We start from the raw sequence: 15,355 nt of genomic DNA on the forward strand, positions 1-15,355 counted from the left end.
AGTAACCTCTGAGCATCGCCATGTGTAGCCCCCACCACCCCCCTCAAAAAAAAAATAAAAACGGGAGCTGGAGTGATAGCACAGCAGGTAGGGCGTTTGCCTTGCACACGGCCAACCCGGGTTCAATTCCCAGCATCCCATATGGTCCCCCGAGCCCCGCCAGGGGTGATTCCTGAGTGCATTAGCCAGGAGTAACCCCTTGCATTGCCGGGTGTGACCCAAAAAGCAAAATAATAATAATAATAAATAAAAATAAAAACAAACCAACAAAACATAAAAATCGCAACCTTCTCTTCAGCGCCATGTCTGTACTTTCCCGTATGTATTACTGACCCCCGGCAGTGAACCGGCCTCACTAAAGCCAGTGGACCCCTCGGTGTCTGCTTTGCCACTGTGAAGGCTGCCTGGCGTGCATTAGGTCCGCTTGGGCGGTGTGCACAGAGCTGCCAGGGTCTGCCTGGTGCCAAGGTGCCTGGCAGCTTCCTGGTGTCTTCTCTGAGTGCAGGTTTGAAATGATCCAGATTTTCTTGTTGCTTCAGGGCCTCGCCTGGCAGCATTTGGGGGCCACTCACGGGGCAGGGCAGGGAGCCTTCCTGGTGGCGCGTGGGCTTGGGAAAACCCCATCCAGAGACGGTACAGGGGGATCTTGCTTTGCACACGGCCGACTTGGGTCGATCCCTGGCATCCCATATGGTCTCCAGAGCCCCACCAGGAGTGATCCCGGCACTAAGAGCTAGGAGTAAGCCCCAAGCATTGCTGGGTGTGGCCCCCAAACAAAAGTAAGATGGTGCTTCCCACATTGCCTTTTTGGTCACAGACTGCAGCATGCACGATACTTTAGCTGCCGCCTTAGCGGCATACCATAGTTTATCAGGATATAGTCTTTGTTTGTTTGTTTGTTTGTTTGTTTTGCTTTTTTTGGTCATACAGGGGTTACTCCTGGCTCTGCACTCAGGAATCACTCCTGGTGTGGTGCTCGGGGACCCTATGGGATGCTGGGAATCGAACCTGGGTCAGCTGCGTGCAAGGCAAATGCCCTACCCGCTGTGCTGTCGCTCCAGCCCCCAGGATGTACTCTTAAGAAACGAGATTGCTGGAAGTGTTTGAAGCATTTACTGCAGTGAGCACTGAGTTTTTAGGACGGCAGGTGTGCGGGTTCTGAGCTCGGCCCTGCAACAGCAGACATCAGTCTGTGGAAGGAACTGGGTTCCCTCACCTGGGTGTATGGGTGTCAGGGCGAGGGGCACTCTGCTGTAGCAGTAGTGACTAGTGCAGTCACTGTTTGCCCAGCACGGTCGCCTGGACATGGGGACAGGCCATCCGCTGGCACGGCCATTCCCAAGGTCACTAAGGTCACTTGTGGGCTGGCATCTCCCTGGTTTGCAGCCGGTACAGAACAGCCAAAGCTGCCAGTCACTGTGTGAGTCCCAGACAGGGGCTTGGAGTGATAGGACAGTGGGGAGGGCGTTTGCCTTGCACCAGCTGACCCGGGTTCGATCCCCGGCGTCCCCTATGGTCCCCTGAGCAACGCCAGGAGTGATTCCTGAGTGCAGAGCCAGGAGAAACCCCTGAGCATCGCTGGGGGTGACCCAAAAAGAAAAAAAAAAATCCCACGGAAAAGAAGAAAAGAAAAACGATCCTCAATGAAAAATAATCCTAGATTTTGGGAGTGCCGCTTTGGTGGCGGGAGTGCCCTGGTGGCGGGAGTGCCCGTGCTGCGTGCAGCCGCCCCGGGCTGGGCGGGGGGGCGCACGCTGGGGGGGGCTGCTGGGCTGCTGGTGTCCCCCCGGACTGGCGTCCCCTGTACACTCTCGAGATAGCAAAACCTCGTGCTCACTTAAGTTCAGTTTTTGGTTTTGAGGCCACTCCTGGCCCTGGGCTCAGGGAGGGGCCTAGGGGACCATAGAGGGTGCCAGGGATCGAACCCAGGTCAGCTGCGTGCAAGGCAAGTGCAGGCAAGTGCCCCCTACCTCTGTACTGTCTCTCCAGCCCCATCTATATTGATTTTTTGTTTTGGGGGCACACGCGGTGATGCTCAGGGGTTCCTCCTGGCTCTGCACTCAGGGATCGCTCCTGGGGTGCCCAGGGATTGACCCCAGATTGGCCACCTGCAAAGCCTGCCCCCTGCCCACTGTACTGTTGCCCCGGCCCTGTTGATACTTTTTTTATGGGGGGAAGGTCACCCCCTGGGTGTGGTTCCCGAGGGTCACTCCTTGTAGAGCTCAGGCCCTGGCTGTGACAGGCATCGTGCTCTGGCCTCCTGCTGGCAAACCCTTTGCTCCTGCCCCGGCCGGGCGCTCTTCATGGTCTCTTGTCCACTCACCAGTTCATCCGCGAATGAAGGTCGTCTATCTAGCGTGTTCTCTGCCCTGTTTCTCCCTCGCCCTGGGCATTCCCACCTGCTTTCTAGCGTGCAGGGGCCTGAAGGAGGGCTCGGTAGCTCCCGGGCTGGCGCTTCCTCCTCATCCGCAGCCCGGCCGTCCGGAGTCGGGGCTCGGGCCGTTGGAGACGCCTCGGCAGCAGGGCGCCCGGGAGCGAAGCGCCGCCGAGTCTCGGGTGCTCACTCAGGCCGTCGGCGGGAACGGCAGGCTTTGCTGGTGGGGTTCCCCGTGTTGTTCCCGTTGTTGCTATTTCTTTACACTAGACACCTTTCCGGGGGAGGGCGTGGGGGGCTGGAGCACAGCCGCAGGGCTATCCTGGTGGTGCCGGGGCCTGGGCGGGCCAGCGGAGTCTCCCGGGCCCTCTCTGCACCCGCACTGCTCACGCGTGAAACAACATGAAGAGACACCTTAGAGGAAAAGGTGCGAGCATTTGGGTTTGGGTAACTTTAAGATGCTGATTCCTTTCAGCATTTATGGGGCACGGGGCCAAGGGGGGTACCCAACACCTGGAGCTGCTCAGGGGCTATTCTTGGTTCTGCTCACGAGTGACCCCCGGTGGTGCTCAGCCCCAGGGTCGCCACGTCGAAGGCAAACCCCTAAATCCCACCCGTCTCCCCCGCCATCTGCATTCTCTTCCTATGTTCTTTGCAGCATTGGTCTAATAGTCAGGATATGGGAACAACCTCCATGTCCAAGCACAGGCGAGTGGACGAAGACGTCATGGTTACAGATGCACAGGGGGATACCATACGGCCTTAGGAGAGATAGGGTTATTTGCTGCCTTGTGGATGAAACCGAGGGTGTCTTGGTAAGCGAAGAGTCAGAGGGAGGAGGACTGTCCTGCATGACCTCATTCGCCTCTGGTGTTCAGAGACAGTCTCCTAACAATGATGACCCTTGGCCTTAGAAATTTGAGGCTTGTCACCAAGCAGTGACGGGAGGTGGGGAAAGACCGACCAGAGGTGACTTGGGGACAGTAGGGAAAGGCTGTCAGTGTCTGGTGCTGGGGGCGCTGTGGCTTTGTGCTCTGATCCCATAAACTTGAACAGCTTTGTCATGAAACTAATAGTAACTTAAAGAAGATGCACACGTAAATGGCAGGGAAGAATGTCATTAGGGAGGAAAAGCCAGCCGGGATGTTCCCTAAAGGCATAGCCAGAAAGACCTGGTTATTTAAGCTAGTATAACCTGATCGGTACCTCACGGGAAAAAGGCTCTGGCGTCTCATCCGAGCGTCATCTGTGTTCCTCTTCCTTTCCAAGTGAAAATTCCGCCAGGACTCTCTACCCTTTACTCAGGTTGCCCGTGGTTGGTGGTGCTGGGCCAGTGGGAGTAGCTTGCAGAGATTTCCCGCGGAGTCTGACCCCTCGAGGGCCAGGCTCTGGCTCCAAAGACCCTCTCCTCCACATTAACATCGTAGTAATCATGGAGTTGCTTCAGATTCTTCTTGATGACTTTTTTTTCCCCACTTTGGTAAACGGAGAATTTCTTTCCAGCCAGCATTACTGCAGTCGTTCTTGTTTCTTTCTTCTTCTTCGAGTCTTTGATGCGTGGCCGTTGGCAGGCCCTGCCCGGTGCAGCTGCTGCTCTGGGGAGCTGGCTGTGTGGAGAGGGAGGGGGAGACAGCTGCCCGGGGGGATGTGTAGGACACGGGACACAGCTCCTGGCGCGTGTGCGTCCCTTTGCTGGGCTCCCCGGGACCACAGGGGCTGGCTCTGGAGAGCCCCTCCCTGGAGAACCTTGCTCTTCTCAGAGAGGCTTAGTTTTAGGGGTTTCCAAAAAAGATGAAGAATCTAGAAGCAGACGCACTTGTAGAAAATAGTGACTGGTGCATCTTTGGTGAAAGAGCAAACGGCCTTTAACTCTGTTTGGCTTCTTGGCTTCTTTCGAGGGTCAGCACCGTGGAACTGTCAGGCCTCTGTGTCAGGCCCAGTCGCTCTTGGGGGTGAGGGGGGCATTCAGTCCCATTAACAGGGGGCTGGGGGGTCGTGCCATCAACCTTTTGCTTTGTGGAACTTCTTCCTCTCCGCACGAATCGTGTTTCTCATGGCATAGTTGTGCCTTGGTAGTTTGTGGTTCATAACATCTGTGACTTTGGACATTTCAGGCAGCAGCAGCGAGATCCACCCAGACAACGGACGCACCCGTGTGAAAGGCTGACCACGAGTCCCGGGGCCCTCGGCAGTGACCTAGGTATGCTCCTCTGACCGTGCGTCTCCCGTGTCACCTGGCCCCTGTCAGTCACAGGGGCCGGCTCCATGTGCTTTTGGCTTTCCAGGTATTTTCTCCCCTCTTATAGCTGTGCTGACTTCTTGAGTAAATTTGCCACCTATTAAATTTCCCTGGAGTCAGGAACAGGCAGATGGCGGCACTCAAAGGATGCTTTGCTTACAAAACCACTGCCAGTGCTCCCGACTTCACTCTAATTAGTACCTTCCTCAGGTCTCCGAAAGAAGGCACAGGTAGGAGCTCGGTGCGTTTCATCACCCGAACGTGAAAGGTCACGGTTAGAGAGCAAACGAGTGTTCCTCAGCCCTGGTGCCCTCCCAGCCTTGCTTCCGGCCTGTGGCTTCCACCTGCCTGTCTCCATGATGCTTCCTAGACCCCCGGCGGGCCAGAGTCAGGACAGCGGGGAGGGCACTTGCCCTGCACTCGGCCAACTTGGGTTCCATCCCTGCCACCCCAAATGGTCCCCTGAGTCCCACCAGGAGTGATGCCTGAGCACAGAGCCAGGAGTAAGCCCTGAACACTTTGGGGAGTGGTCCAAAACTGAAAAAAAAAAAAAAAAACCCTAGTCTCATTGGCCCGTTTCCTGGGGGTCCCTTGGAATATCCTATGGACTTTATGGCCCCCAGATAGAAATGGCCAGTCTGAGGGATTAGGAAGGATTTTTTTTTTCCTCTTTAGTTTTTGGGCTACACCTCAGGGCTTGCTTCTGGCTCTGTGCCCAGGGATCACTTGTGGTGGTCAGGGCACCATCCCTGGTACTCAGAATCTACCATGGGTTTTACATCTATATAATTTTTTTTTCTTTGGTGCCTTGCTTTTTTAAAAAAAATAAACCTTCACTTTTATAATTAATGGTTATCTTTTTTTTTTTTTTTTGGTTTGGGTGCCACACCTGGCAGTGCTCAGGGTTACTCCTGGCTCTGCACTCAGGCCTCATTCCTGGCGGTGCTGGGGGAACCATCTGGGATGCTGGGGGTTGAACTGCTCTACTGTCACTCCAACCCCATAAGATGGTTAGCTCTTACATAAGAAGAAAGAAAAACTGTTCACTTCAGGAAAGAAGCGAAAGGGCTGGAGCGACATCGCTGGGTGTGACCCAAAAAAAAGCAAAAAAAAAAAAAAATAGAAAGAGAAGGGGTTGTCTGTCCAGGACTGTCTTTGTGGTCCTCTGAATAACTTCAGGGATGTGCTGGTAGTTAAGTGAGCCCCAGCTTTCGGTACACGGTAGCATCTGAAGAGCATCTACTGGCTCTGTGCTCAGGGATCACTCCTGCAGTGCTTGGGGGACCTTGTGTGGTGCTGGCGGTCAAACCGGGGTCCACCAAGCAGCTAAACAACCCTGTGCATGACCAGAATGTGCAGCCAGCCTAAGTTTGGTGGCCGGCATCCCATATTGGTTCCCTGAGCACCACCAGGAGTAATTCCTGAGTGCGGAATCAGGCGTAATCCCTGAGCATCGCCCGGTATGCTCAAAAAGCAAAAACAAAACACACCCTGTGCTATGCCCAACTGAGATGTATAGTATACTGTATAATGTATTATATGATATGCTACATGCCCTATACTACACGTGCATGCTACATACTCTGCATACAGTGCAACTAGGTAAAATAGCAACTATGCTCAACGGTTCACTGAAGCCATTCCCTAGACTCATTTGCTCTGTGTTTCTCTACCACGGAGCTCTTGCCCAGAGCATGCACGCCCCGTTGCCCCTTCCTGTGACCGCATGGTTGTTGTCTTCCCTACCCCACCCCCACATCCCTTCCCTTCCCTTCTTTTCCCTTCAGTGTTTTCAATGAGCAGAGGTTCCCCGCCAAAATAATTTTAGGTAATTGTGTGTGTATGTGTGTGTGTGTATAAAACAGTTAAATTTTCATTCACCTATTTGATCTGAAATGCAAACAGATGCATTTGGCTAAGTGAAAATAAGAAGCCCTACTTAGAAAGCTACGTGCATTCTGTATAATTCCGTTTATGTCAGCAGGAAAAAAGCAAATTGCAGGGTAGAAATTTTATTTGTGGTTACCTAAGACTAGGGGCTGGTTATCAATCACAGTGGGGTGATGGAAGGAATTGGGGGTCTCAGGGGGGGAGGCCAGGAAATGTGGGAATGATGGTGGCCGTGCAGTTGTATGCCTTTGTCAAAGTTTATAAAGCTCTAAGAGTGAATTTTGCCACCTGTAAACTTTTAAATAAAATGCATACCGTGGTTGTCAAATAGAAACCAATTTTTAGAGTTTATCGTTTGATGATATTGAGAGTTTTCCAGAAATTTCTAAGAACTGTGTGTGTTTTCTTTCCCAACAGTCGATTCTATGAGCGAAGAAGACATGCTTCAAGCAGCCGTGACCATGTCTTTAGAAACTGTTCAAAATAATCTCAAAACAGAAGGAAAATAATAATACCTTTTAAAAATTATTTAGATATTCATACTTTCCAACATTATCCCGCGGGACAATAGCATAGGGCCCATTTTGACGGTGTGTCAAAGAAAACAATGTTCAACAGAGGAAGTAAGACTGTGGTGGGTTTGCAAACAAATTTGACAGCAGTGGACAAATACATCAGTTGTAGGACTCTCGAATGATCCTCCAGATAGTAGCCAAAGAGGCATTCAGCGATTAAAGACATTGAAAATTGTTTTCTAAATGTTCTTTTTTTTTTTTTTTTTTTTTTTTGAGTGTGCAATATCTAATATGTCTAAAGTTAGGACATTTTTCTCGGATCTGTTTTTGCAGACCAGCTCACAGTCCTTGCCACAGAGCTGCCCATATGTTCCATTGTGTTTTTACTTCCTCCCTCCTGTATAGGTAATTTGGTTCATTTTCGTCTCCAGTGGTTGCTTTCCTTTCTCTGAAGCCAAAGGAACCTTTTAGGTCAATAAGGTTGATCGTAGCCACGGCCCATAAAACTCGCGCTCCCAAGCTGTGAGCACTTGGGTATTTCCTCGGGTTTTTTCCTCTTTTGTCCCTCTGATCACGGTTTCTCTGTTGTTTACTGTTCTTTTTTCTACAACTTTCTGACCTTAGTAATTCGACTTGGGGTTTTGCTTTTTTTTTTTAAAGCCCTCTGAGATGGGATCAATATTTTGTGGTTCTGGTCCATTCCTCAGCTGAAATCAACGCTGCACACGTGTCTGAGAACCAACCACCATGTTTAACACGGCAGTGTGTCCTTTTCCAGATGCTTCACGAATGTCCCCTCCCAACACTCACGCCCGGCCTTTCCAGCCAGCGGGGAGCCCCCTTCCTTGCACCCGCGGGCGCCTGCCTTCTTCCTTCTCCAGTTGAGAGGCGCGGAAGCCCGGTGTGGAAGCCTGTTCCCTTGCCCTGTAGCGCGCCCACCGTGAATGTAGTAGAGTCCGCTCTTGGCCTTCAATCTCCAGATTTTATTTTTCCTCTCGTGACTGGAGTCAGCTGCTCCAGCGGCAGTGGAGTCCCGGAGTGGAAACATCTGCTCCTGCCGCACAGCTTTGAGAGGGCAGAGATTGCCAGAGATGATTGGGAGCTGGAGAATACTTTGCTAATGAAAATAGTAAATGTATTTATTGGAGGCCGGAGAGATCGTACAGCAAGTAAGGTGCTGGCATTGCACACATCTGACTCAAACTTGATCCCTGGCACCCCATATAGTCCCCTGAGCTCCGCCAGGAGTGATCCCTGAGGGCAGAGTCAGGAGTAACCCCTGAGCACCACTGGGTGTGACCCAGACATCTTCCCCCCTACACACACACACACACACACACACACACACACACACACACACACACACACAGTGAATTGACATTTGCATCATGGCAAAATGGCTTAAGAATTAAAGAGTCACCATACTTAATGGGTCTGTAAATAAAAATGAAAAAAGCCTTTAGTTTTGATAAGCATTCTCTAAGGAGGATGCACAGAGAGTTTCTTACTAGGTCAAAAACAGTGGTATGATTTTAATGGAAATTAGCCACATAGGCATTTGATTCCTCATCCCTCATGCGCTAGCCTTTCTTGATGCCCGTTGAACGCTGGAATTGTTTATAGGCAAAAATTTAAGAAGAAATTTCAACTTGTTACTTAGATTTGCCATTCTAGTGGATGGCTGCACACATTTTATCAGGGAGAAATTTTTGGACATAGAATCTAGAATTTATTGCTAATGGGAAAAGATGAGAAAATTCTTTTACATTTATAAAGTATCTTTTTTTATAGGAATTGATTTTTTAATTATTATTTGTGCCAAATATTTTTGAAGTTTCTCGTACATAAGCAGTTAGGTTTTGAAATACAGAATTTTTTTCAAATACTGAAATTATTTCAAAAGAATTATACAATTTTTAAGCTTCAAGGGATGTTGGCACTTCACTCATGCTCCTCAAATTTACTAACCAGAATATTTTAAGATGAACATTTCTATAATTATCCAACCCCACTGTGCTTTCATGTTTTCCATGGGTATTTGGCTTTTATCTTTTCCACTGACGAAAATTTAATGAAACATTTCATACCCTTGAAATATGAGCTACCTAATATATAAGCGAGAAAATGAATATGCATTTGAAAGTTTTAATTTTTAAAGTTTATAAAGTTCTTTTATCATACACCCTTGTTAGTGCATTTAAGAAAGAGAGAGTGTGATGACCTTTGTTAGTGAATTTTTTAATTTTTTACATGCAGCTGAGCATACACCGCTCACAAGTAAATGTTTATTTGGCTTGTTGTGAAGTTAATATATTTAAGAGATACATCCAGGATCACTAGCAAGCCACCATCCTTTCTGGATTGGTTTAAATTTAAGTGAATGTTTATATTCCACTTTTGATTGGCCAGGATGAAAAGATGCCAGAGCTCATGATCCCAGTATCAGAGCATGTGAAAGCTGTACAGAGCTGTGGTTCAGAGTTCAGAAACCTTAGTTTGCTGTAAATCACGTGCCAGAAAGCCAGGAACCAAAAACTCACAGCCTATCCTACCAAGAACTCGTTTATGGAGACATTGTCAAGTTGTTTATCAATTGCAAGATAGGAAGTATCCTTATTTAAAATGTAAACTACTGGTATTATTGTTCTAATGTATGAGTTATATTTTCAGGATTAAACCCACACAGTCATGATAACTAGTGTTTTAAGTGAAATTTAAACTATCTTTGGAGATACCACTTTCATATTTTCTGATATCATGAATTAATAAGTACTGTAATTTTGTTTTAAAGTTCAGTTAGCTTTGATCTCAAATCACCAGTGAATGTTCTTTACACTAATTGACATAAATAGGTCAGTAATGTAAATTATTTTAAACGGTTACTCCAGTACTTTATTTTAGCTCTTAAGAGTTTGGGCCAGATTACTTGTAGTTCAGGGAATGCTTGCTTTGTCTTCCTTGAATGATTCTCCGGAAGCCGTTAGCCATGCCAAAGTTAGTAGGAAAAGAAGCTCAGTATTAGTTGAGGATCACTATGGTGAAAACTACCAGTAATCGACATTGTTTCATTCACATTAAGTGGAATATATTTTAGTTAGAGCCCAAAATCACAGTTTTACCATCGGCATATTTTGTACTATCTTTAAACAGTATCATGCTGGTGCCAAGGTTTAAAAATGTCTTACCACTCACCATTTTGACCTGTGGCAGTTCAGAAAAGACAGATTCCATGCATAAGCAAAAAGAAATAATTGAAATGTTTTGGTCTGATGTATCTATATATATCTTTGACCGTTGGCTTGCGTTGCCTTGGGAGCGTGTCGGGCGCCAGGGACACCCCCAGGGGGTGCTGGCAGACGTCAGGCAGTACCAGGGAGGGACCCCGAGACCTCGAGTGCGCAGGACCTGTGCCCTGCCGCTGAGCCCTGTCCGGTTGCTTCAGATCCTTCAGAAAATTCCCTAATCAACGTGGACAACGTTGTGTAAAACTTTGTCATTCCAGAGGCCTTATGCCTGTACTAGAAAAAGAACTGTGACTTGTGTTGGGGCCCCGTGACACATGAAGATGTCTCAAGTGAGATTTTTAAGAAAAACCGAAGGAGATCCACTATTTATTTCAGCAGTGTCCATGACCTTTCCTATCTTCACAGTAAACACTTCCTTTCATTCCTGGTTCCTTTAGAATCCGCAGCATCTTTTGCTGATGAAGTGGACTGGCTCGTACCTTTTAAAATGTTTGATTATGTACCAGAAACATGGTTGTTCCACAATGCTTTCAGGAACGAAAAGGCCCGGTGGGTCAAATTTGTGAAATTAGACTGCTTTTGATTCGAAGGAAACTTTTGCTAATGTTTTCTCTCAGAATGCACTGTCATCTTGAAAGTCAAGGCCGATTTTGGAATGGACAGAATCGGCATTTTAATTCAGGAAGCACTGAGGGTGTCTCCCATGGCTCAAAGATGAATGTTGGCAGGAATTATTTTGTTACTGCTTTCCTTTGGGGAGGCGGGGGTGGGGGGAGAGAAAATGTGTATTTGAATGGTTAATGCCTACATAATGAACTACTAGGAATGGCTTTCTAAAATTTCTGTTCTGTATAAATGAACTCTTTAACATGCAAGTACAAAAAAATATATATTAAAAGAAAAAACCCTCTGAAATACAGAGCACTGTCCTTTGGCCGTGCCACCGTTCGCTCAGGACCGGCTCCGCAGCTGCCTCCTGCGTGGGTGCCCCCCAGGCCGCCGGCTGCACCCCACACAGGCCCTCCCGTCTCACTCCCTCGCGGAGCCCGACTTCCAAAGCGCTGTTGAACACTGAGGAATCTATTGTGGATGTGGATGTTCGATGAGTTGTATTTTAAATATCAAAGATTATTAAATAAAGATGATGTTTGCTTTTCTAGCCCCACGTTTGGTTTATCCGTGACTCCCAGGTCCACTCGGCGTCTGCTAAGGCAAAGCGGCAGCAGCCGCAGCTCCCGAGAGTCTGGCCTCACTCGGACCCGACGCACGGAGCAGAGCCTTGCTTTCCAGGAGCCCCCCGGGCAGCCACCCGAGAAGGTGGTTGATGGGCTGTAGGGAGGGAAAAGCAGGCCAGAGGGACTTGGCTTCAGCTAGCTGCGGCCGGAGTGCCAATTACTCGAGACCTCCTGGTCTCCTCTTGGCTTGGGGCCCGGGGCTAGTACTCAGGGACTCCTCCTGGCTCTGAGCTCAGAGGTTTCCCCTGGCTGGGACTGGAGAACTGTACGTTGGTGCTTGGTACTGAGCCGGGCTCTGCCACGTGCACGGCAGGGAGCCTGCCCCCTGCACTGTCTCCCAGCCCGAGGCCAGCCCGTCATTATTAAGAGAAATCTGATTGTCTAATATTGGCTCAGTTGTCCTTTCACCCTGGGAGTTAGGAAGTTTCCCCAGTGTCTTCGTGTTTTGTGAGGGTTCTTGATCCATCCATTCCAACTGGAATGAGGGTTGGTGCGTACTGTAAATGTCCAGCATAGCGTTTGGTGCTTAGAAGGCCCAGTTTAGTTTGGTTGGTTTGGGGTTTGTTTCGTTTTTGCGCCACGCTGGCTGTACTTGGGGTTTACTCTTGGCCCTGTGCTCAGGGATCATTCCTGGCAGGGCTCGGGGACCCTATGGGATGTTGGGGGTGGAACCAGGGTTGGCTACGTGCAAGGCAAGTCCCTTCCCCTGTGGACTGTCACTCCAGCACCAGTTTGTTGAGTTTGGAAGCTACTGTCTCTGTACTTGCCAGTGGGTCCAGGTGAAATGTAGGTGGTTTTGAAGGCCCATTAATATGAAATGCTCGAGGTTTTTGGAAGTTAAGAAATTTTCTCCTTGGGACTGAAGTGATAGCACTCCAGCAGGTAGGGCGTTTGCCTTGCACTCGGCCAACCCGGGTTCGACTCCCAGCATCCCATATTGTCCCCCGAGCACTGCTAGGAGTAACCCCCTGAGCATCACTGGGTGTGAGCCAAAAAGAAAAAATTTGTCCTTATCCTGAAGGACATGTTTTTGGATTTAGAAAATAAATAAATAAATAAATAAATAAATAAATAAATAAATAAATAAATAAATAAGAGCCTCCCCAGCAGTGCTCCAGATCCAGGGGGCCATTCCCTGTGACAGCCCCCCACTGCCACCCCCAGCAGTGCTCCAAGGCTACCCAGGGCTGACTGGCACCTGACGCACGCGTGTTCACTCTGAGCTCCCTCCCAGCCTCTCTGTCTGCATCCCCAGTCACCAGGCGCTTCCCACCGGGCTCCTTGCCCGTCCCTCTTTACATACTGTCCTCTCACTGGCCCCCACCCAGGTCTTTAAGGCAACAAGACGGGGCCGGATGGTACGGGGGTGACGGCACGTGCTTTGCACGCAGCTCACTCCAGTTCAATCCCCTGTACCATGTAGGGTTCCCTGAGCACTGCTTAGGGAGTGATCCCTAAGGAGAGCTGAGTGTGACCCCAACACCCCACCCCACCCCCAACAAATAAAGGAGCTTTCCCCAACTCCAGCCTCTTTGCAATATTCTTGTTCCCGCTGCCCGTCGCGTGCCCTGCCTGTGTGGGTCACTGGCCAGGCCCGGCCAGGACTGCCCTGGAGGACTGCCGGCTTTCCTGGGCTGCTGCGGCGAGAACTCCAGGCTTCGTCTCACTGACTCACTCGTCAAGACATTTGAGCCCTGGCTTGGCACCAGGCTTGCCCGAGTTCCTCGAAGCAGAGCCCTGAGGATGCGGCTCTCCCGGGGCTGGCCCCGCTGCTCCACGGGCTGGGAAAATAGGGACAATGCAAACATGACTTAGTGACACATTAACAGCCATGCTGACTCTGGGAGATGGGGCGACAGGGCGGGGCAGGGAGCTGCCAACTGCTGTCCAGGAAGGCGTCTGCTCACCACAGCTGAAAGAGGACAAGGCTGTCGTGTGAATGTGTGGTAACACCAGACCTAATGGGGGGTGGGTGGCACCATCGGACCCATTGGACCTGCTGAGGGGGTCAGACCTACTGAGGAGGAAGTGGCACCATCAGACTTGCTGGTGGGGGGGGGTGGCACCATCAGACCTGCTGGCGGAGGGTGGGGGTGGCTTCTCTGATGAACAAGTGTCTGAGCAGGTTGCAGGAGGTGACTTAAGGAAAAGACAACCTGTCCTATGGGAAAGTTTGCAAATGAAGTTTGGGTTGTTTCTATGTAAGAAATTGGCTCAGCTTTCTAAAATATTCCCTTCTGTCTAGCATTATCACCCACACACACTCTTTTTTGAAAAAATATTTTAGGGCCTGCTCACTCCAGGAACACGAAGAGTCTCAAACCGTTCATTCAGGGTTTTGACGAAGAAGTCTGACCATCTCGTAGGTGGGTGGCCACTCAGTCTTTTGACATCCCGTGGAGTCTAGTTGGTAACAGCTCTAGTCCAGTCTCTGAATCGCATTACGTGTCTGGCCCATCTGATTTTCGATGCCTTGGCAAACGAGACAGCGTCCCTGATTCTTGATCATTGACAGAGTTTGGAACTCCGGATTCCTTCTCTCACTTGAGTGAGACATAATACTCCTAGCATAGCTCTTTTGATTCCTCTTTGGGATACCCGAATAGCGTTCTTGTCCTGTTTGCATAGGGCCCAGGTCTCTGAGACGTATGTTAGTGCAGGAAGAACGGTGGAGTTGAGAAGATGTTCCCAGGGCCGGAGGTTCTTTGTACTCTTAACCACTTCTTTGACACTCTTGAAGGTGTTCCACGCTGCTCTCTTCCTCCTGCGCAGTTCTGGTGCCAAGTTGTTCCTCATGTTGAGTTCTCGACCCAGGTACACATAGCTGCTGCATTTGGAGATGTTCGTTCCATTGAGAGCAAATGGAACGTCAGGGTCTAGTTCGTTTTTTGTGAACATTGTCTTGGTGAGATTCAGTTGCAGTCCGACCTTTCCACACTCGAGGTCGAAGTCGGCCAGCATTTGTGCCACTTGGCTAATGTTTGGTGTTACTAGAATGATGTCATCAGAGAAACGAAGGTGGTGTAGTTGCCAACCGTCTATCTTCACTCCCACTCTTTCCCATTCCAGTTTTCGCATTATGTTCTGGAGGATATCACCCTGCTGAACCCCTCTCTTTACATCAGTGATCACTTCCTTGTAGAATGGTGAGAACCTGGTGGTGAATCCGTAATACAGCTCGTGGAGGATCCTGATTGTTTGAACGCCCTGTTTGGCTAGAGTTCGATGACCGCTTCAGTCTCAAACAGAATCAAAGGCCTTCTTTAAATCAATGAACGTTAGACAGAGGGGCATCTTGAACTCTTATGAAACTTCAATGAGTTTGGTCACTGTGTGGATATGGTCGATTGTGCTGAATCTTTTTCAGAACCTGGCTTGCTCACATGGTTGTCCTTCATCTGGTCTTCTGCCTATTCTATTCAGGATGACTCAAGTGAACAACTTGCAGACAGCGGACAACAGGCAGATTGGACAATAGTTGCCTATGTCGTGAATGTCTCCCTTCTTGTACAACAGAACGGTCCTGCTGGTTTTCCATTGGGATGGAACCTTGCATTCAGACAGGTAGTGTGTGAAGAGCCGAGCCAGTGTATTGACGAGTACTGGCGGCAGATTCTTCAGGTGTTCGGGTTTGACTTTGTCTGGACCAGGTGCTGTTTGCGTCTTTACCAATGGAATGGTGTGTCAGATTTCAGAAGGGAGAACATTGAGAAAGACATATCCATCCTGTGGTATTTGGTATGTGGGCAGGCGGATGTGGCTGTCGAAGAGTTCTGAGTAGAAGTCATGAACAATTCTCTCCATTGCCCTTCTGGAAGATGTGATAGATCCATCAGGATGTCGAAGGGCAGTCATCT

At 49.4% G+C, this 15,355-nt stretch overlaps 1 protein-coding gene across 2 annotated transcripts in view; it reads left to right on the forward strand.

Annotated features, from left to right (window-relative positions):
* ATXN3 (ataxin 3) overlaps nucleotides 1-11,422 on the forward strand; it is a 35,335-nt gene extending 23,913 nt beyond the window's left edge. For both annotated transcript variants that reach the window (XM_055131720.1, XM_055131721.1), the window contains exons 10-11: nucleotides 4,489-4,574; nucleotides 6,921-11,422. In XM_055131720.1, coding sequence (XP_054987695.1) covers nucleotides 4,489-4,574; nucleotides 6,921-7,012 — 178 coding nt within the window. In that variant the 3' untranslated portion in view covers nucleotides 7,013-11,422. The remainder of the gene's footprint in view (nucleotides 1-4,488; nucleotides 4,575-6,920) is intronic.
* The last annotated feature ends 3,933 nt before the right edge of the window (nucleotides 11,423-15,355 follow it).

Source organism: Sorex araneus, chromosome 3 (assembly GCF_027595985.1).
Source record: "Sorex araneus isolate mSorAra2 chromosome 3, mSorAra2.pri, whole genome shotgun sequence".
Taxonomy (NCBI): domain Eukaryota; kingdom Metazoa; phylum Chordata; class Mammalia; order Eulipotyphla; family Soricidae; genus Sorex; species Sorex araneus.